Source organism: Molossus molossus, unplaced genomic scaffold (assembly GCF_014108415.1).
Source record: "Molossus molossus isolate mMolMol1 unplaced genomic scaffold, mMolMol1.p scaffold_m16_p_10, whole genome shotgun sequence".
Lineage (NCBI taxonomy): Eukaryota > Metazoa > Chordata > Mammalia > Chiroptera > Molossidae > Molossus > Molossus molossus.
Genome location: NW_023425345.1, coordinates 50,584,340 through 50,607,618, shown reverse-complemented (window position 1 = coordinate 50,607,618; position 23,279 = coordinate 50,584,340). Strand labels below are relative to the sequence as shown.

Sequence of the window (23,279 nt, the reverse complement as noted above, 5' to 3'; positions counted from 1 at the left end):
CAATTATTTACCAAGTTCCCTAATGATGGATATTTAGGTCATTTACAGTCTGTTAAGAAGCATCTTCTGCCCTAGCTGGTTTGGCTCAGCGGTTAGAGCATTGGCCTGTGGTCTGGAGAGACCCAGGTTTAGTTCTCGCTAAGGGCATGTACCTCGGTTGCAGTTTGTCCCCATCCCTGGCAGCCACTCGATGTATCCCTTTCACATTGATGTTTCTCTCTATCTTCCTCTCTCTCCTTCCCGCTCTATCTGAACAAAAAATGGAAAAATGTCCTCGGGTAAGGATTAAAAAACAAAAAAACCAGCATCTTCTTTGGCATGGTCCCAGATGTATAACTTAGATATGACTGAAAAACAACAAGCAAACAAACAAAAAATCTCTCAGAGTAGAGAGCAGGGGCTACAGAGGGCATGGGCAAAAGAAGTTCTCCTAGGAAGCAGAACTATAGGGGTTGCCAGATGAACCAAGGAAATTTCTTTCTCCAGAGCAGGGACTCTGCTATTCCTGTCCAATAAGATTTGATCATTGCTTTTCCAAGTGGGAATTTTTATTATAATTATCTTCTTTCTCTATCAGTGTAATATTGTAGGGCATTTAACTTTTCTTTCAGATTATGGGGCCCCACACTACAGTGTGCCATGTCTAGACCTATTGAAAGAAAGATCTGAAATTCCCCAGAAGTCCTGAATTGTCAACTGAATATACTAACTAGATGAGACAGACTTTGGAGGAGATGCCATTGAGGAGGCGGCGAGTGTATTCTCATTTTGGGAAAAAGGGATATTGCAGGGTGGACTGCAGCAAAGACTGTTAGTGACTGCACATCCATTCTCTTCTTCTTCCTACCAGAAGTCCAATGTTGTTGGGTATGAACCTGCTTAGGTAAAACTCTACATTTCCTGATTCTGCTGCAGATAAGACAGTCATGTGATACAGTTTGGCCATTGAGATCTAAACAGAACTCATAGGGTGAGGTTTATAGGGAAGCTCTTTAAAGGAGTTTTAGTCAGCATGTAACATTTTGCCCCTCCTTAACTGGAGCCTCTTTGACCATAAACACATTCTAAGGATGGCTGGGTAGAAGGATAGAGAAAGTTGGGTCCCTCTTGTCATTTTGGAGATGTCCTTCAGCCCTGAATCACTCTGGACCTTTCATTTTATGAGAGAAAAATAAACTCACATTATTTAGGCCACTCTGTTAAACTCAATTCCTAACTGTTATAGACAGAATCCTTTAATATACTGAGAAATTAGCCAAATTTATTTGAGAAAAAATAGAATTTTCAAAGAGCTACATCAGGTATTACAGAGCTGAACCTCTTTGGCAAGTTAAAAAACATTTTTTTCTTTACTGATTTTAGAGAGAGAAGAAAGGAAAGGGAGAGAGAGATGAAAACACTGATGAGAGAGAACATTAATTGGCTGCCTCCTGCATGCACCCCACTGAGGATTTGGCCCACAATCTGGGCATGTGTCCAGACCAGGAACCAAACTAGCGACCTCTTGGTGCACGGCGAGACGCTTGACCACTGAGCCACGCTGGCTGGGCTTAGCAAGTTTTCTTAACCTGACTGTCACATATATGCCACCCACAGGCTGCCCATACCAATGTCATGTTAATCAGTAAGGGCATACTTTCCTAATAAAAGGAACGTGACTACAAACACCAAGGCCCAAAAGCTACAAATGAGCTATTGGTCTGGTTCCCAAGATAAAACCTACTTGCTATTTTTATCAAATTCACTTTCTCTTAGCTCCAGTATTCTAGGATTCTAAGATGGAGAAAATGTATGTAGTCAAGATTTCTACACATATCAGATAAACTCAGAGAACCTAATTTAATTATATGCCTTTGAACAAGTTACATTTTTTCCGAATAACTAGTTTCATTTATGAAATGGGAAAAAGGAAACCCTAACTACCTCATAAAGTTGATATAAAGATCATATGAGTAAAAAAACTCTGAATTGGGAAGTACTATGAACATATAAAGTAATAAAACTATAATGTAGTTTTTTCTTTTTAATTTATTTTATTATTATTTGTAATCCTCACCCAAGGATATTTTTCCATTGATTTTTTTTTTTAATCCTCACCCGAGGACATTTTTTTCCGTTTTTTGCACAGATAGAGTGGGAGGGAGAGAGAGAGAGAGAGAAACATCGACGCGAAAGGGACACATCGAGTGGCTGCCACCCGCACGACCAACCAGGGGACCAACCAGGGCCGGGGACAAACTGCAACCGAGGTACATGCCCTTAGCGGGAACCAAACCCGGGTCTCTCGGGACCGCAGGCCGATGCTCTAACCGCTGAGCCAAACCGGCCAGGGCGATTTTTTTTTTTTTTTTTTTTTAAGATAGAGTGGGAGGGAGGGAGGAAGAGAGAGAGAAATATCGATGTGAGAGAGACACATTAATTGGTTACCTCCCAAACCACCCCGACTGGGGCCAGGGAATCGAACCCACAACTGAGGCACATGCCCTTGACCAGGAATTAAACCCTCGACTCTTTGGTCTGTGGGCCAACACACCAACCCACCAGGGCTATCTGTAGTTTTTAAAAAGTAGCACCTTCTTGAAAGTGTTGGTAAATGAGTAATTATATGAGTGTAACTGAAACAAGGATTTTTAGCATAGGAGAAAGGAGACACAGATATAAAATTGATGAAGTTCAGTAAAACTGTAGTTCTGAATTTGATAAAATAAGATTGTCCATGAATTGATAAGTGGCTGAAGATGGGTGATGGGGGTTAATTATATTAGCCTCTCTATTTGAAGTATGTTAAAATTAAGGGCTATGTCTTCTTACTAGATTTATGTTATCTGAACCTTCATCATCAAAAAGAACATGTAGTTAAATAAATGGACTAGTAAAACTTACAAATTTAGAAATTTCAGGATATACCCCATTCAACTGAAATGAAATCTTACCTCTGAAAAATAGTGGGTAACATCTCTGCTATGTATTAAAACTTTCAGGTAAAAATAGATCAAAACTGCCCTGGCCAGTTTGGCTCAGTGGTTAGAGCGTCGGCCTGTGGTCCAGAGAGACCCGGGTTTGGTTCCCACTAAGGGCATGTACTTCAGTTGCAGTTTATCCCCGGCCCTGGTTGGGTCGTGCAGGTGACAGCCATTCGATGTGTCCCTTTCACATTGATGTTTCGCTCTCTCTCTCGCTCTTCCTCTCTCTTCCTCCCACTCTATCTGAACAAAAAATGAAAAAACGTCCTCAGGTGAGGATAGAAAAAAAATAGATCAAAACTAAATTCAGCTCAGTGCTTCAAAGTTGCCTCCTCTGGCCCACGACCATAGAAACAAATAATTTAATTGTGAGGCATCATCTTAACCTATTTACATTTTCACCAGTTTAAGAGCAGGTTAAAAAGAAACAACCCCTCAATTACAAATCTGGGCATTCAATGCATGAAAATAAAACATGGTGCTGAAAAGCCTCAAATTAATCCTGATGTATAAGATGCATTTGACATTTCCTTCTTCTTATATAGTTATTTTCCTTTAACTTATACTTATAGAAATTACCAAAAACAGGTAACCTATTCTTATGTATAAAACTCTATTCCTCAAGAATCTAGTTTAGCCCTGGCTGGTGTGGCTCAGCGGTTAGAGTGTTGGCCCAAGGTCCAAAGAGTCTTGGGTTCGATTCCGGGTAAGGGCATGTACCTTGGTTGTGTTTCGGTCTTGACCCTGGTCGCAGTCGTGTGGGAGGCAACCTGACAATGTGTCTCTCTCACATTGATGTTTCTTTCTCTCTCTCTCCCTTCCACTCTATCTATAAATGGAAAAATATCCTCGGGTGAGGATTAAAAAAAAAACCAAGAAACTATTTTACTAAGGTTTCAAGGAACTCTAGTCTATATCCAAAATACTAAAATATGGAAATATTTTTTAAAAAGGCTCTTGTCAAGTTGTTTTGATTGAAAAAATTCATACACCAGTGCAGTACAAATGTTCAAGATTGTTTAACTAAATATATAAAATCTTGTTGTGGTATTTATATTGAGCTTTAACTATAGGGGTTGAGAGGCAGGTATCTACTAACTGGTAATAGCTTTAATTAAAGATCAATCTTACTTGCTTCAGCTTTCACTTTGTCCATTTCAGCAAGCAATGTCACTTCTCGATCCATTAAACTAAGAAGAAATGACACAGGAAAAAAAAAAGATTTGATCAGAAACTCGTAACAGAGAAACAGCACATTGTAATAGTGGAAAAAAGACTTATGGAGTTTGTTCACTAAAAGCATACTACAAAGTAAACATTGCATGAACCACAAGGAAATTCTGTGTTACCCTCAGTAAAGAGTATTTTAAGGATTCTAATAAACAGATCTCATTCCCTTTTATTTCTATATATTACAGTAGACCAGTAGATGGCAGTAGCAAGTTTTCAAACACATTTCTTGGTACATTGTGCTTAAAGCAAAAGCCCTTATGGAAATTACGTATTTCCACATATGTACTCACATATTTTTATTTTGTATTGTGGTCTAAAAAGCTGGACAGCTTTGCTTCTAATGAATTTACCAGGCAGTACCCCTTCTGGGCCACGGTAAATTTATCCATGATTAGGATTTGTATACCTTCAACATTTTGCCACAGCTGCGCTAAGTCTACCTGCACTTTAGCTTTTAGAATGAGGGTAGTCAAATTTGTGCTGGTTTTGGGTAAAAATTTATTAGTAATCCAGAAAATACAGAATCAAGGGTTTCTGGTAGGCTTTTTACAGAAAAAGAACATTAAATGGATAATTAGCACTTTCTCCGTTGCAAACGTAAATGGCATGTACAGCTGTTCCACTTCTTTATAAAAGGGCCCAGATAGTAGGCTACCTTAGTATTCAAACTCTGGATGCAAATAATTTTCCTTACCATATCAATTTTGTTTAGTGGTGGAAAAAAAAATCTAAAATTTTAATACCTACACAATCATAAAATGTTCCAACTTTCTTCAAATTTGGAATTCATTCTGATTTCTCCTTTTGAATGGGAAATAAAGGGTCAATAAAAGTTCTACTCTTGTTTCTTGTTGTAAAACCAATCATACACACACATATATACTAATTCAATTTAGCTCAATATGTAATTATGTTAGCACAAAGTTAATATGGAGACTACAGTGTGAGCTATACAAAAAAGTATAAGACAGGGCATTTCTTCAAGGAGCAAAATCCTTTATAGTGAAGTGCCAGAGAACATAGGTTTGATAATCATTATGCATGAAGTTAATAAATAGAGTTGTAATGGAACAAATGTGGTTGGCATATTAATCCAAAAGCACCAGACTGGACAGAAGATACAACTACTGTGGGGTAGCAATATTTGTTAGGAAAGCATTTCCCAAACCTTGGCAATATTTTGCTCCAAGAACTCTAGCAGCATTTGGAATACCTAAAAGGCAAAACAAAAGCACAACTGAGACAGGAGCTGCTGGGCCTGGAGTTGGACATTACTTCTCTTCTGTTGCTGAATCACCTACGTTGCAGATATTGTGTCCACCAAATGACATACTTATCTCTGACAAAGCTTCTAAACTACTTATTAGAAGACTTAAGCAAACAAGTAAGCTTTCTGTAGCTTATATATTTAAGTTAATAATAAACATAACAATCTTTATTATGAAAAGTAGACTGTCATATGACCTTGCTTTTAGCAAGAAAAATTAAAATAAATTTGGCATTATCACAATCAGACTTTTTTGTGGCATTATGAGCTAAGTAATTGCAAGGGCACATTTATTTTCTCCCTAAGAGGAGCATCAATTTAAATAAACTTTGTTGCACCCTGGCAAGTTTGGCTCAGCGGTTGGAGCATTGACCTGTGGACCAGAGAGTCCTGAGTTTGGTTCCCGCTAGGGGCACATACCAAAAAAATAAAATAAAAATAAATAAATAAACTTTGTTGCTTGATTGACTCATTGGTGATCATAAGAAATTCATAGGGCATGGCATGTACAACCATACAACCACTCCATTAAAAAAATTAGTTCAGCCCTGGCTGATGTGGCTCAGTTGGTTGGAGCTTTGTCCCATACACTAAAAGGTTGTGGGTTTGATTACCAGTCAGGACACATACCTGGGTTTCGGGTTCGGTCCCTGGTTGGGGCATATATGAGAGGCAACCAATTAATGTTTCTCATATGGATGTTTCTCTCTCTCAAATCAATAAACATATCCTCGAGTGAGGATTAAAAAAATTAGTTTACATTTTTGTCAAACAATATCGACAAGCCCTGGCCGGTTTGGCTCAGCGGTTAGAGCATCAGCCCGAAAACCAGAGAGGCCCCGGTTCAGTTCCTGCTAGGGGCACGTGCCTCGGCTGCAGTTTGTCCCAGCCCTGGTTGGGGTCGTGTGGGTGGCAACCACTCGATGTGTCTCTCTCTGTCTCTCCCGCTTCGATGTTTCTCTCTCTTCCACCCTCTCTCCCTCCTGCTCTATCTGAATATGGATGCAAAAATGTCCTTAGGTGAGGATAAAACAAAAAAATCGACAAAAAGTAAGCACTTCTATTTCTTTGTTTTCATGTTGCTATCTACTGATAACATCTATTGAAAGGTCTTGTGATATCATCCAAGTATTAAATAGGGGCATCTACTGGTTAATTAAACTGTTTAGATATTTTCTCAGAGAAAAGCTTGATGAATATTTGCAAATTTCCATTAAATTTTTCAGTCTTTAAAATACAAAAATGAATAAATGTTAAAATACATGTAGTGTAAGTGCTCGGTGTTAAGCTTTTGGTTGCTGAGATGTTTATTTCAAAGACATCCATCTCTAATAAACACACTGCCAACTATACAACTAGATTAAAAAGCCAGGTTTCCCCACCCATGAAGTTCTTCCCCTTTTAGAAAGCCTGGGTGACCTAGATGACTGACCACTTGAATGACCCTGCTTTTCCTATCTGCACTTTAATTCCCACTCTTGTTTTTTTTTAAATCCTCACTCGAGGATATTTTTCCCACTGATTTTATTTATTTATTTATTTATTTATTTATTTATTTATTTATTTTTAATCCTCACCTGGGGACACTTTTCCATTTTTTGTTCAGATAGAGTGGGAGGGAGGGAGAGGGAGAGAGAGAGAAACATCGATGTGAAGGGACACATCGAGTGGCTGCCACCCGCACGACCAACCAGGGCCGGGGACAAACTGCAACCGAGGTACACGCCCTTAGCGGGAACCAAACCGGCCAGGGCCCCACTGATTTTTTTTTTTTAGATAGAGTAGGAGGGAGGGAGAGGGGGGGGGAGGGAGGGAGGAAGACTGAAAGAGAAAGAGAGAAACACTGACATGAGAGAGACATCAATTGGTTGCCTCCTGCATGACCCTGACCAGACTAGGGATCAAACCCTCAACTCTGGTCCTCGGACCAACGCTCTAACTGCTGAGTCAAACTGGCCAGGGCTCCCACTCTTATGTTTTAAATTCACCAATAAAGAGTGAACTTGCAAAACATGAGCACCCCACACTTGACTCCAATAAAGGAAGAATCCTAGGCATTCCCTCCCTCTCTTTCTGCAACCTTACTGTATGCCCCCAAGAATGCCCATATCCTCCAGAACCTGTGAATAATAAATCTTGTTTTTGCAAAATTCCTGGATGTTGTTGCTGAGAGGTATCTTGCAATCATAAGAACCACAAGGACCAGTCAAGTCACAACATTGGTTCAGTTGGGGTATAAGGCCCAGGTGAGTGTTCCCAGGCATTCCTAGCTAATAGCATCACTATTGATAGGCTGAGACCAACACAAAACATATGTAGCTTTCTTATTAAAAGTGTATCACATAATGTATTATGGTTGTGTAGAACAACCATATTCTAAGGTCATTCATACTAAAGCATTTTGGGGGGACATGTCATGTCTGCAACTTCTAAATGGTTCCATCAAAACACACACACACACACACACACACAGAGTAAATACACTGATCACTGTACTATCTTTTAACTTTTCTATTTCTTGAAAGTTTTCATAATAAAATGGGGAACTAGTGCTCGCTTTGGCAGCATATATACTAAAATTGGAACAATACAGAGAAGATTAGCATGGCCCCTGTGCAAGGATGACACGCAAATTCGTGAAGCATTCCATATTAAAAATAAATAAATAAATAAATAAATAAATAAATAAATAAAATAAAATGGGGAACTATGTGCATTACAAAATAAATAGAGAAGGGAAGAAGAGTTCAAAAGTGGAAAGTAGGCTAAGCATAAGGACAAATAGTAGAGGCTTTTTTTTTTTTTTTTTTTTAGTAGAGGCATTTTTTACAATTAAAAACAATAGCCTTGCCAGTGTGGCTTGGTGGCTTGAGAGCTGTTCCATGAACTAAGAGGTCCTGGTTCAATTCGTTCTCTCTCTCTCTCCCTTCCTTTCTCTCTAAAATATCAATGAAAACTCATTTAAAACAAAAGAATAATAATTTACTATAATACAACTAACAAGAAAGGAAGTTAAGTTAAAGTTTTCCATCTGTTCCAAAGCTAAACGGTGGTTCCAGTATGGATCTGTGGCCAAAAGATGCAAAAGTACCTGTACTTTAAGGTATTAGTTTTTTTTTTAATCTTTATTATTTCAAGTATTACAGATGTCCCTGAGGTAACAGTTTTTAATTTATTTATTTATTGCTTTTAGAGAGAGATAGGGAGGGAGGGAGGAGGAGGAGGGGGAGGAGAAGGTAGAGGAGGAGGATGAGAGAGAGAGAGAGAGAAATTAATTTGTTGTTCCACTTATTTATGCATTCCTTCACTGATTCTTATATGTGCCCTGACCAGGGATCAAAACTGAAACCTTGGTATATCAAGATGATGCTCTAACCAACTGAGCTACCAGGCCAGGGTGAGGTAAGTTTTTAGATGCCATACATGCAAGTAGCAACTCAGAGAGTGATGAAAGGCTCAGACTGTCACACTTTCCGTTTTGCTCACTCCAATGCATGAGGGCACTAAGCTTGCAGCTGTTCTCTTAAGGCTTTTCTGAATGGAAATACCATAATAAGCATCTGATATACTAGATTCTGAAACAGCTAGTGAAATTCAACTAAATATTGCTGGAACTCTATTTAGAAAGACATTAGGTCTCATTAAGCCTGGGATTTACAGTGTAGAGAATTTCCACATCTTTTCTTCAATCATGAAAGATGGTTTTAAATGATTAGTCACTGTTACTAAGGGAAAGTACTGGTAAATGTCTGAATGTTCTGTATTTCCTTTCCTCCTTACCAGAACTTTTTATCACCTTCACATTTGCTCAACTTCTTCTTCTTCTTTTTTTTGTGGTACATGCCTCTAGGGGGAACTGAACCCGGGACTCTCTGGTCAGCAGGCTGACGCTCCACCGCTGAGCCAAACTGGCCAGGGTTCAACTTATTCTAAAGCTTCTGTGTAATTCAGTTGTTCAGAACAGTTGTTTCTGTAGCATTACCATTAATATCTCTATGATATAGTGTGTCTATCATGAAGCAAGCCCTTTAACTATATTTAACATGTAGCTTACTGATTGTAGCTCTTGCCTTCAGTACCAAAGAACTGTTAACAATCATTTGCTTATGGTTGTTGCATCAGAAAACAATGTCATAATGGAAACATAATTCTAGCAACTCCAAAGCCAATGACTTCAAGGGATAATTCTCTAAATTACTCAATAATGTCCTTAGAAAACATTTGTATTTGATTTTATTTGCTGAAAACCTAAAAGCTATTTATTCTAATTCCACTGCTAATCAAAGTAGATATCCAAGCAAAGCCAAGGCAAACACCTTCATTTCTCTGAAGAGACTTTCCTCTTCATACATAAACAACCCAAAAAAAGAATTGTCAGTAGTTTTTATTAGCAGAAACTTAATGACACCTCATGTGTTTTGTAAAACTCCACACTCCCAGCACTGGCCTTACTGGAGTATAGTACACACATCTGGTCTCTAAACAAAAACAGCCCTGGCTGGCATTGCTCAGTGATTAGAGCATCAGCCCACAGACCAAAGAGCCACAGGCTCGATTCGGGTCAAGGGCATATACCTCGATTGTGATTCATCCCCGGCCCTGTTTGGGGTCGTGCAACCAGTTGATGTGTCTCTCTCACATCAATGTTTCTCTATTTCTCCCTCCCTGCCACTCTATCTGAAGATAAATGAAAAAAAAAAAGATCCTCGGGTGAGGATTCAAAAAACAAAAACATCAGTTAGGTAGCCAAGTCATCATATATAGAGATAAATAACTGGGTAAAATGAACTTATTAATTCAAATTTGGATCTTATGAAAATTTTAATGGGTTCCTCTTTGTTAGGAGTCCTTTACAAAGCAATGTGGACATGTAATTTCATATTTCAAGAGTCTAAAGTAGCTTTTAAGAAGTCAGAATGTGAATGTAAGCTTTTCTTATGGGATAGGCCTTCAATGAATAACCTTTCTTTCTATTATTTTCCAGTGGACAAAAGCATCTTAATTCTAAGGTAATACTAGAGACCATACAACTTGATAATATTTTACAATACATTTAGAAAAAAAGAACCAGCAGCAATCTAGATTACCAAGGAGTTTATCATTCAAGTTTCTAGGTGGTAAGGAAAACTGGTTAGTTAAGCCACATAGTGAGTGGATAATGAGGTCCTCATGTGAAATTGTGATTTGTTTTTCTTGCATCCTCTCTCTGGAATTATAAAGGCAAACAGATACTTGGTAAGACAGAAAAAGGAAGCACGGTATAGTGAAAAAGTGTCACTTAGCACCAAGTATGATTTTGGGTAAAGTATTTTTTCTGTTTTCATCTTTTCTCATCTATAAGATGGTATAATACTACAAGTGATATTGTTATATACATTAGAGATATTGTGCATAAAAGCTTCTGACATACAATAACAGCTCAATAAATGGTAATAGCATTTATTATTCTAACTTTCTGTATTAATCTTGATTTCTCACTTTCAGAATATCTATTTAATAAAATGCCTTCATATCAACTCTGATAAATCATTATACATTCCAGATCCATTGTCTAGAAATTTTTTTAAAGAAATTCTTAAACAAACATGTACACACACTCACACAGTGAAGGCAGTTATACAGAAGTGAATTTAAGATAACTTTAAGTGAAAAGAATGCATTACAAAATTAGATTCTCACTATGATTATAACTATTAAGATCATGTATGCAGAGAGTGAAGGGACCTAAGAGAAAATGTGCTATGGTGGTAGACTTATATGACTTTCATTTCTATTTTTAAAAACCTATTGTTATAATTATGGGAAATATAGTAAAAATAAGAGGAAATAATGCAAATTTTTTTTTTTTTTTTTTTATCCTCACCCGAGGATATTTCTCCATTTCTTGTACAGATAGAGTGGGAGGGAGAGAGAGGAAGGGAGAGAGAGAAACATCGACGTGAAGGGACACATCGAGTGGCTGCCACCCGCACGACCAACCAGGGCCGGGGACAAACTGTAACCGAAGTACGTGCCCTTAGCGGGAACCGAACCCGGGTCTCTCCGGACCGCAGGCCGACGCTCTAACCGCTGAGCCAAACTGGCCAGGGCGGAAATAATGCAAATTTAAAAAAAAAAAAAAAAAAAAGATGCCCGGGCCGGTTTGGCTCAGCGGTTAGAGCGTTGGCCTGCGGTCTGGAGAGACCCGGGTTCAGTTCCCGCTAAGGGCACGTACCTCGGTTGCAGTTTGTCCCCGGCCCTGGTTGGGTCGTGTGGGTGGCGACCACTCGATGTGTCCCTTTCACATCGATGATTCTCTCTCTCTCTCTCTCCCTCCCTCTCTCCCTCCCACTCTATCTGAACAAAATATCGAAAAATGTCCTCGGGTGAGGATAAAAAAAAAAGTAAAAAAAGAAAAAAAAATTCCTTCATCAAATGCTCTCATTCTACCATGGTCTCTGATTTCATCCCTCACTGTTTTCTAGTATATGTTGTCCCGTAACTCTAGCTACACGGTGTAGTCTTTGCTTTTATCATATTTCCTAAATGCAGTGTTCTATCCCCATTCTTTCTGCTGATGTAAGTAAATTCCATGCTTCTTTCAAAGATTGATGATTCATTTCCTCCAAGAAATCTTTTTTTGTTGTTAATCTTCACTGGAGGATATTTTTTCATTGACTTTTGGACAGAGTTGGGGGGTGGGGAGAAGAGAGAAACATTAATGTGAGAAAGACACACGGGCTGGTTGCCTCCCAAATGACCGGGGCAGGGGATCAAACCTACAACCCAGGTACATTCCCTTGACCAGGAATCAAACCCAAGACCCTTGGGTCCGAGGGCCAATGCTCTAACCTCTAAGCCAAACCAGCCAGGGCCAAGAAAGCTTTTCTAATAGACTCCATTCCATAGTGGCCTTCCCCTTAAACTGCATACTTTTACCACAACTAAGATCTGACCTGACGAATATCTGAATAAGTCACTCTAAGTTGTGACTTAAGATAAGTAATTAAGGTCTTCTGAATTATAAAATGTTTTTAAATTGAGTATTTGGATGGAATATTCCTTCTTATAGTTTTATTTTTTAACTAAAAAAATACTTATAAAGGTTTCCATAGACTCAGTCCTTCTCATTCTACACTGTTCCATAATAACTAAATTCCTTAGTCCCTAAATTCTTCTACAGTAAAGTTTCTTTGTTACAATGCCTTTCAGCTGAGGAGGAAATAATAAGTGTGACATATACCAACAATTTCCATCCAGCCTTCTTCCCAAGCTTTAGTGGGGAAGTGAGCCATCAGTGATGGATGGGAGAAAGATCATATGGTTACTGGAAGTCAGAATACAGATCAAAATATTGAATCTGCAACTTAAGATGTCATGTTAGACAAGTCACTTACCCTAAGAAAATCCCCTTTAATAATAAATTAGAATGAGAAATTTCTCCTTTATAAGACAAAAATCTAGATAAATATATCAGATAATATGATCAAACATGTCTGGCAAAAGGTAATTTTCATGTTATTAGTTATTTTCAGAAATGGTTAGAGTTAAATTTTTATTTATTTACTTATATATATTTTTTAAGTTAAAATTTTAAATCAAAGTAAACTGAAGCTAAATACTAGTAGAAATAAGGTATCAATGTCCTAAATATGCAGAAACTGAAGAATAATTTAAAGCTATAAAATAATATGTACATTTAAAATAATACACTAGCACATTCTTTTATTTGTATGCTTTTCAGAGATTTTTGAAAGTGTTCTGGCTCAAAAAATGATTCCAGCATCTCAATATAGACTTAAATTTAAGGATCTAAAAGCCTTTGGTATATCCTGGCCAGTGTGGCTTAGTTGGTTGGGTGTTGTCCTGTGCTAAGAGACTTAGCTGATTCGATTCCCAGTAAGGGCACATGTTCAGGTTGTGGGCTCGATCCCCAGTAGGGGGTGTGCAGGAGGCCGTCGATCTCCCTTCCTCTCTCTCTAAAAATCAATAAAAACATATTCTTAAAAAAACAAGTATTTGGTAAGACTACTGATAGTTTAATATAAGAAGAAAAGAGAAGCTCAAATAAAAGTAACTTGTCTAAGGCCAATAAGGAATCAGCTAGGAAAAATTTTAATCTTAAGCACAGACTTACACTGACTTTATGTGTTACATAACTTCAAATTTCTTTTTTTTATTTCTTTTTTTAATCCTCACCCGAGGACATTTTTCCATATTTTGTTCAGATAGAAGACATTTTTCCATATTTTGTTCAGATAGAGGACATTTTTCCATATTTTGTTCAGATAGAGTTGGAGGGAGGAAGGGAGGGAGGGAAGGAGGGAGGGAGAGAGAGAGAAACATCGATGTGAAAGGGACACATCGAGTGGTTGCCACCCACACGACCCAACCAGGGCCGGGGACAAACTGCAACCCAGGTACATGCCCTTAGCGAGAACTGAACCCGGGTCTCTCTGGACCGCAGGCCGACGCTCTAACCGCTGGGCCAAACCGGCCAGGGCAACTTCAAATTTCTTGACAGTCTTTTTCTCTTACCTGTTTTCTCCTTTTGTAAGTACCTTTTGACTTTAATAGAAATGATTATTTAAAAGGCAAGCTGAGCCCTGGCCAGTGTGGCCCAGAGGTTAGAGCATTGGCCCTTGAACCAGAGGGTCTCGGGTTCGGTTCCTGCTAAGGGCAATGCCGCGGTTGCAGTTTGTCCTGTGCCCCGGTTGGGGTCGTGTGGGTGGCAGCCACTTGATGTGTCTCTGTGACGTCGATGTTTCTCTCTCTCTCTTCCTCCTTCTGTCTCTCCCACTCTATCTGAAGATAGATGCAGAAATGTCCTCGGGTGAGGATTTAAAAAAAAAGGCAAGCTGAATGTGTATCATTTGTACTTTTCACCAATACATATGACGACCAAAGTAGTTTATATATTCCAGCTTCATGTTCCACTCCACAAAAGCTTTAAACTTAAGTCTACTAATAGCTCCAGCAATGTCAGACAAATTTTATTAATAATAAGAAAATTTCAGCACCCATGAAGGAAAAAAAAAAAAAAAAGCCCTGGCCAGTTTGGCTCAGCGGTTAGAGCGTCAGCCTGCGGTCCGGAGAGACCCGGGTTCGGTTCCTGCTAAGGGCATGTACCTCAGTTGTAGTTTGTCCCCGGCCCTGGTTGGTCGTGCGGGTGGCAGCCACTCGATGTGTCCCTTCACGTCGATGTTTCTCTCTCTCTCCCTTCCTCTCTCTCCCTCCCACTCTATCTGTACAAAAAATGGAAAAATATCCTCGGGTGAGGATTAAAAAAAATAAGAAGAAGAAGAAAATTTAAGTCCAGAGATGATTATTACTGAATCAGTAATATGAACAGATTGTTAAATGTTATTTACAAGAAAGCTTTTAATTTTACCTCCCACAGGTATGTCTCAGCTTTCATTTGCCCTCAAAGTGAAAGCAGTTATCTGTATAATTCCCCTTGTGCCCCATCAGGAGTAATGTAATCTTACTGTTCCAAATTTGTTAGAACCCTTTTCTTTTCTTTTCTTCTACACTATAACCAACACAAAAAATGGCTTCCTAAGTGACATTAACTCCAAGCTCTGGTTCAGTGCCAAATGGAGTTAGCTCACCTGCCAATTATGTCTTGAAGTAACAACTACAAGGGACAATGAAATAAGGTAGTTTAAAAACCCAATCAGCCAGAGAGAAGGGTTTTATATCAGCAGGAAAGGGCAGGTAATCTCTTTCCTCAAGTTAAATTGACCTGGTTGTTATGTCTGCTAATCAATCCTAAATACACAGTTCCCAGGCAGGAAACCATTTCATCTGTCATTTATTAAAGGAGGCTCCCTTTGGCTGGGTTCCAAGTCAACAGGAACTCACAAATCTCTCTCCCGGAACTGTGTTTCCTGCTTCAGGCTGGTTCTGAATAAAATCAGATCCTGTGACTAAGTAACCAGTAAGCTAAACAAACATGGAGACCAGAGGCTTATCAGGTAAAATTTGTGATGATCTACTCTTAGCACTTTATTCTTTTCCAAATAAGACAACAATATCTGATATGATCATACCCCAGGGCAAAGGGCATAATGCTTCCTTGAAGAGGTGCAGAAAGAGAAGAAATCAGTTACCCAGAAAAATTTCCATAAGTTAGAACTTAATTTAAGGTAAATTTGGGAGAATTAGATGGATTTAGATAAGTACAAAGATATAAAAGAGCATTCTAGGCTGGGAAGTAGAAAGGAAGTGTGACTGTTACTTTTTTGAGACAATGAGTAATATGCCCGGAGCAAAAATGTAAGAAAAATGGAAGATATGACATTAAGTTTCTAGTTAAAAGCCTGAGAGGAGAAACTTGGGACTCAGGACAAAGCATGGATAGGCTCGTACATGAATTACCTATCCTAAAAGTATTTTTGGTTATAATGGTTTAATGGACCATTCTACAATCTGCAAATGATAAACATTGGGGCCAGTAACTTTCTGAAGGCTTTATTCTACATCTTTGTTAATTCACTCTTCAATTCCAGACAAGAGGACTGAGGCTACCCATACTCCCTCTATTTCTGGTCTGCTGTGGCATAAAGTAACCAGACTAAGTCTGTGAAGAGATACAGTTGAATATGACCTAAGGGAACACGACTGGCAGGAACATAGATGGTTGGGAGGCAGAGTGGTTAGAGTCTATCTATTCATGAATACTTCCTCTCATTTTTATTATTATTTTTTAATCCTTACTCAAAGATATTTTTCATTGATTTTTTTTTTTAGAGAGACGGAAAGGAAGGGAGAAAGGGGGAGGGCGAATGAGAGAGAGGGAGAGAGAGGGGAGAGAAACATTGATGTGAAAGAGATACATCAATTGGTTTCCTCCCAAATGCACCCTAATCATGGCCAGAGATTGAACTGGCAACCCAGGTATGTGCATGCCCTTGACAGGAATCGAACCCAAGGCCTGTCAGTCCATGGGCTGACACTCTAACCACTGAGCAATGGCCAGGGCTACTTCCTCTCATTTTTCAGAGATCCAGAGAAGTTTTACAAATAAGCAGAGTACACAGTCCTCTATTCCAAAACATCAACCTAGTTGCTTTTCTTCCCCTCATTTTACTTAATTTGTTCCTTAAGTCATTTCTAGTTTGAAAAATGCTCCTTATAAAATGCAAATGCTCTCCAGAAAGAAGTTATGGTTTAAGTATCAATTAATACCTAATATCTAATAATTAAAACAGCTTTGGTATTCTAGAAAACATTAAAATATATTCCCCCCAAAAGATTCTATAATAAAAAACATTTGAGGAACAGCATAGTGTACCTCCCTCTTGTAGATTCATAATGCACATTAATATTTTAAGGCACTAGAAGTCTAGTAGTAAAATTTTTGTTTAAAGTATTATCAGAGCCTCTGGGACAACTTCAAGCGTGCAAACGTTCACATCATGGGGGTGCCAGGAGAAGAGACAGAGCAAGAAATTGAAAACCTATTTGAAACAATAATGACAGAAAACTTTCCTAACTTGGTGAAGGAAACAGACATAAAAGTTGAGGAAGTATAGACAGTCCCAAACAAGATGAACCCAAAAAGGTCCACACCAAGACACATCATTATCAAAATGCCAAAGGTTAAAGATAACGAGAATCTTAAAAGCAGCCATATCTGGGCCTCCAGCAACCTGGCTCACACTGTTTGCCCCACCCTGGTGATTCCCTGAGGCCCCACCCCACCCAATCTTCAGGCCCAACCAAGCTGTTTCCAATGGCTTTACCATAGGATTGGCCTGTCTTGGATCCTGCTTCAGAGTTTCCTAAAATCTCTCAAACAAGCCGCATCTGGTCTCAGCAAGCCCCATACCTCTTGTTAAGTGGCCCCAGGCCTGGCACTAAAAGCAGCCAGCCTTGGTTCACAACTTGGCTTTTCCTGGACACCTCCAAGCCCAGCACAAGAAATAGCATCTGCAGATCACTTTGTAGCTTATGCTGGGTGGCCCTGGATAGAACACAGGCAGTGGTTGACCTTGCCCAGAGCCAGCACACCCAGTGGACAGCTTTAGACCACATCAAAACACCACCACCCAAACACCTTCACAAATGGCACAATAAGTGGACTCAGTGAGTACCACAGCCCTGCTGAAGTAAGTCTTGCTCTGTATGTTGGGCCCCTACACCGCTGATCCTCCAAGGGAGTCAGAGGCCAGTGGCTAGTGGGCACAGCCAGTCTTTGCAGCTGATCAGCCTGAGTAAATCCCTCCCACTGTCATGCCAACAGCAATCAGCACTCAATTACAATAGAAGGGTATACGGTCCACACTAGGAGTGCACCTCGAGGACGCAGCTGGGGTGATCAGAGAGACTGTGCCACTGGATCCTACAGGACATCTACAACAATAGGCCACCCTACGAAGCCTAAGAGACATAGCAACTCTACTTAATACACAGAAACAATCACAGGGAAGCAGCCAAAATGAGGAGACAAAGAAACATGTCCCAAATGAAAGAAAAGAACAAAACTCCAGGAAAAGAACTAAACAAATGGAGATAAACAATGAATCAGATGCAGAGTTAAAAACACAGGTTACAATGTTGCTCAAGGAACTTGGTGAGACAGTCAAGGGACTTAGTGAGACCTTCAAGAAACTTAAGGAGACTTCCAAGGAACTTAGTGAGAACATCAACAACATAAAAAAGACCAGTCAGAAATGAAGGATGCACTAACTGAAATAAAGAACAATTTACAGGGAATCAATAGTAGAGTAGGTAAAGCCAAGAAGCAAACCATTGATTTGGAATATAAGGAAGCAGAAAACACCCAATCAGAACAGCAAAAAGAAAAAAGAATCCAAAAAAATAAGAATAATGTAAGGAGCCTCTGGGACAACTTCAAGTGTGCCAACGTTCGCATCATAGGGGTGCCAGAAGGAGAAGAGAGCAAGAAATTGAGAACCTATTTGAAACAATAATGACAGAAAACTTCCCTAACTTGGTAAAGGAAACAGACAAACAAGTCCAAGAAGCACAGAGTCCCAAACAAGTTGAACCCAAAGAGGTCCACACCAAGACACATCATCATCAAAATGCCAAAGGTTAAATACAAGGAGAGAATCTTAAAAGCAGCAAGAGCAAGGCAGTTAGTTACCTAAAAGGGAGCTCCCATAAGACTGTCAGCCGATTTCTCAAAAGAAACTTTGCAGGCCAGAAAGGAGTGGCAAGAGATATTCAACGTGATGAAAAGCAATGACCTACAACCAAGAAAACTCTACCCTGCAAAGCTATCATTTAGAATTGATGGACATATCAAGAGTTTCCCAGACAAGAAAAAGCTAAAGGAGTTCATCACCACCAAACCAGTATTATATGAAATGTTGAAGAGTCTTCTTGAAGGAGAAGAACAAAAATATGAACAATAAAAGGGCAATTAATACATATCTATCAACAATTGAATCTACAAACAAAATGAGCAAACAGAACAAAAGAGACTCATAGATACAGATAACTTTTTGTTGCTTGCCAAATGGGAGAGGGCTAGGGGGGTGGGGTGGGTGAAAAAGATGAAGGAATTAAGAAGTACAAATTGGTTATTAGACTGATGAACCTCAAAGCGAAGGGGGAAACGGCAGGAAGAGATAAACCAAAGAACTTCTATGCATATATGCATAACCAATGGACACAAACAATAGAGTGGGGAAGGCAGGAGGGGGGCAGGATTAGGGAGGAGGGTTCAATGGGAAAAAAGGGGGGGCGGACATCTGTAATACATTCAACAATAAAAATAAGTTAAAGAAAGAAAAAAAAGAAAAAGAAAAAAAAGTATTTTCAAAACTCTTCAACTACCAAACTGTATTTCCCCTATAGAATATGTATTAATATATTTTTAGATATGAGTATCTTTAGGACACAGTTTGGAAAAAAAAAGAAAACAAATCAATGACTGATAGATAATAGAGCACAAAGAGACTATTAGGGTGGGGTACTATAGGAAGGATAAAAGGAGGTAGGAAAACAAAGACTGATCTTTTTTTTTTTCCAACATTTTATTAAAAATTTTTTTTTTCATTATTATTTTATTTTTGTTACAGGTGTTTCTCCTTTTTTTCCCCATTGACACCCTCCTCCCCATCCCCACCACCCTGTACCCAGCTTTGTTGTCTGTGTCCATTAGTTATGCGTACATGCATATAAGTTCTGTGGTTTATCTCTTCTCTCCCCCACAACCCCCTCTTCTGAAGTTCGTTAGTCTGTACCCTACTTCCATGTTTCTGGGTCTACCCTATTCCTCAGACTATTATGTTCATTATATTCCACAAATAAGAGAGATCATGTGGTATTTGTGTTTTTCTGCTTGGCTTGTTTTGCTTAGGATAATACTTTCCAGGTCCCTCCATGTTGTCTCAAAGGATAAGAGATCTTGCTTTCTTACAGCTGCATAGTACTCCATTGTGTATATGTACCACTGCTTTTTTATTCAATTGTCTACTGATGGACACTTGGGCTGTTTCCAGATCTTAGCTATTGTAAATAGTGCTGCTACAAACATGGGGGTACATATATTCTTTCTGATTGGTGTTTCAGGCTTCTTAGGGGGGACTGATCTTTTCTACTTGACAATTTTATTCACAAAAATCATGTCATTGTTTACAGACCCTAAAGTAAGAATGCATTATCTACTCTATAATTATTTGTCCCTTTCTAAACAACATTAACCTTAGGCTCATTTTTAGAGCATTATGAGTTCTCTGTCCCACTCATTCCCACATTATGACTGAAAGAAGTAGAACAAAGCAGAAAGCTAAGTCTATCATAGAATTTTAAAGTAACTTGGTGAATGGCTGACCATTTTATAAATAATAATTTCTGTGCTACTGATATCAAATGCAACTTAACTTACCAGCTCTGCAATTCAGCAAAAGCTTGTTTCATTTTCTTAATGGAAGCATCCATCTCTTCTTTAACTACAACTCGATATCGTGCAAGAGACACTGTACAGCGCTGGAGGTCTTTCACAGATTTTTCAATATTGGAACCTTGGGGGAAAAAACCCCAAAGATTAATCTTTAAAAGTATAGGTAACTAGCCCTGGCTGGTTTGGCTCAGTGGTTAGTGTGTTGGCCTGTGGACCAAAGTTTAGTCACGGGTTCAATTCCAGTCAAAGGCATGCACCTTGGTTGTGGTTCAGTCCCTGGCTCTGGTTGGGGTTGTGCGGGAGGCAACAAACTGATGTGTCTTTTTCACATTGGTGTTTCTCTCTCTCTCTCTCTACTCCTCCCTCCCACTCTATCTGAAAATAAATAGAAAAAAATAATCCTCAGGTGAGGATTAAAAAAAATTTATAGCTAACTAGCCTGGCCAGTGCATCTCAGTGGACTGAGCACTGTCCCGTGGACTGAGAGTTCCCGGTTTGATTCCCAGTCAAGGCACATCCTTTGATTGCAGGCTCGATCCCCAGTAGGTGGCATGCAAGAGGTAGCTGACTGATGTATCTCTCTCACATCTATGTTTCTCTTTCTCTCTCCCTTCCTCTCTCTCTAAAAATAATTTTAAAAAAAAAAAAGTATAGATAACCAATGGACACAGACAATAGTGTGGGGAAGGCAGGATGGGGGCAAGAGTGGGGAGAAGGGGGTGAATAGGGAACAACGGGGAAACATCTGTAATACTCTCAACAATAAAGATAAATAAAATAAAAAAATAAAGTCTAGGTAATTTGAAAAATGGATCTAAACACCTAAGCAGGTAAAGTAACAAATGTGTGTATGAAGAATGTTTCCTAACAGGCCACCCTCTTCAACAAATAACCGCTGTTTTCATAGATTTTTAAAAAATAATAAGTATCCTTGCCAAGATAAAGTAATAGGAATTTGATTTACCGTCCTTACACAACACACACACACACACACACACACACACACACACAATATCTGAAACAATGGTTTTCAGACAGGGGACAATAGGCAGTACTTTTTCCCTATGAAAACAGAAATAAAAGAAGTGAGGCCCATGACTGCCCCAAGAGAGTTTCTAGGCTGCAATGCAAGGAAGAGAGATTCTAAACTGAGCCTGGAAGTCTCCCTTGAGGGGACAGCACTGAGAATTCAGGGAGGCCACAGTTAGAATTCTCAAGGCAGAGTACTAGAGAGGAGAGAGCTACAAAAAGATGAGAGTGCTGTACAGTGATCTACAGAGGATTCTGAATGCATGAGTGTGAGGAAACTATCCAAGACAGGAAAAGAACCAAAACCACTGGAAAGGAGCAGGTGGAACAATCCCCAGGCCATGAATAGTTATTTTCTTTTTAAAAAAATTTTAAATTGATTTGAGAGAGAGAGAGAGAGAGAGAGAGAGAGAGAGAGGCATCGATCTGTTGCCTCCTGCACATGCCCCGACCAGAGATTGAACCCACAACCTGCTTATGTACCCTGACCAGAAATCGAACCTGCCACCTTTTGGTGTACGGGATGATGTTCCAACCAAGCCACACCAGCCAGGGCAAATATTTCATTTTCACATCAGCCAGTGTGGGACATGAGGTACAGTACTTGGAAGTGCACAGTAATGAGGCAAAATTAGCTCTAGAATAAAGGTTGCCCTAGTACCACCTACCAAAGCTTAAAAGCTAGTCTCAAACTGTTTCCAAATAATAGTCCCAGAACAATTCACAAGAACATTTTTAAAAGTACAAAAATATCCAGCAATCACTCTGGCTGGTTTGGCTCAGCAGTTAGAGTGTTGGCCCTCAGACCAAATGAATGTGGGTTTGAATCCCAGTCAAGGGCACCTATCTGGATTGAAGGTTCAATCCCTGGCGCCAGTCAGGATTGTGCAGGAGGCAACCAACAGATGTGTCGCTCTCATGTTAATGTTTCTCTCTCTCTCTCTCTCCTCCCTCCCTCCTACTCTATCTAAAAATCAATGGAAAAATAGCCTTGAGTGAGGATTAACAACAACAAAATCCAGCAATCAACAAAGCAAAATTTACAATATCTGTCATCCAGTAAAAAATTACTAGACAGCCCGGGCTGGGTGGCTCAGTTGGTTGGAATGTCATCCCATACCCCCAAAAAGTTTGTAGGTTCGATTCCTGGTCAGGGTGCATGCATCAAAGGCAACTAATCAATGTTTCTCTCACATCTATGCTTCTCTCTCTCCGCCCCCCTTCCCTTCCTCTCTCTCTCAAAAATCAATAAAAACATATCCTCTCAGATGAGAATAAAAAAAATTACTAGACATATAAGAGGCAGAAAAATATGACCCATAATGAAGAGACAAGTCAATTAACAGAAACAGATGCAGAATCAAGTAGATATGGCATCAAAACAGTTAATATAATGAGATGCCATATGTTCAAGAAGGTAGAGGAAAGTATAAGCATGTTAAAAAGAGATACGGAAGATATTTTAAAAGACCCCAACTGAGTCTCTACAAATAAAAAAAAAAAAAGAAATTATCTGAGATGAAAAATACACTAGGTGGGATTAACAGAAGATTAAAAACTGTTAAAAAAGGGATGAATTTGAAGACAGCAATTTTAGAAACACAATTTTAAAATCTGTATCAGCACATTATAAACTTCTAAAATCTGTGATTCCAACTATCAATTGTATATATAACTTTGACATTGGTTGAGTATACAAAAGTTAGTAGAACTTTAGAAACTGGTTAAAATTGTGTTGGGTAGGTAAATATATTTTATTTTTATCTATAATGCTTCAAACTGTACTACAGAGAAGTTTTCCACATTTGCATTGTTTACATGGTGAATTATGTTCTAAATCCTATCATTAACTGTTTTGAAAATTTGGTACCTATTCAGATAGGTTTTTTTTATTTAGTGTTTTTCTCTGCATTTCATTTTGGGTAGTTTC

General features: G+C 39.0%; 1 protein-coding gene and 1 non-coding gene across 2 annotated transcripts in view; one reads left to right on the top strand and one right to left on the bottom strand.

The window, feature by feature from the left end:
• SPATS2 (spermatogenesis associated serine rich 2) overlaps positions 1–23,279 on the bottom strand; it is a 77,929-nt gene that overhangs the window by 15,503 nt on the left and 39,147 nt on the right. Inside the window, exons 8-9 of the mRNA XM_036253013.1 lie at positions 20,306–20,441; positions 4,095–4,153 (exon numbers count right to left, since the gene is read on the bottom strand). Of these exons, the coding sequence (XP_036108906.1) occupies positions 4,095–4,153; positions 20,306–20,441 (195 nt within the window). The remainder of the gene's footprint in view (positions 1–4,094; positions 4,154–20,305; positions 20,442–23,279) is intronic.
• On the top strand, positions 8,013–8,119 carry LOC118624765. The gene has a single exon (XR_004958436.1). It is a non-coding gene; the product is annotated as a U6 spliceosomal RNA (small nuclear RNA).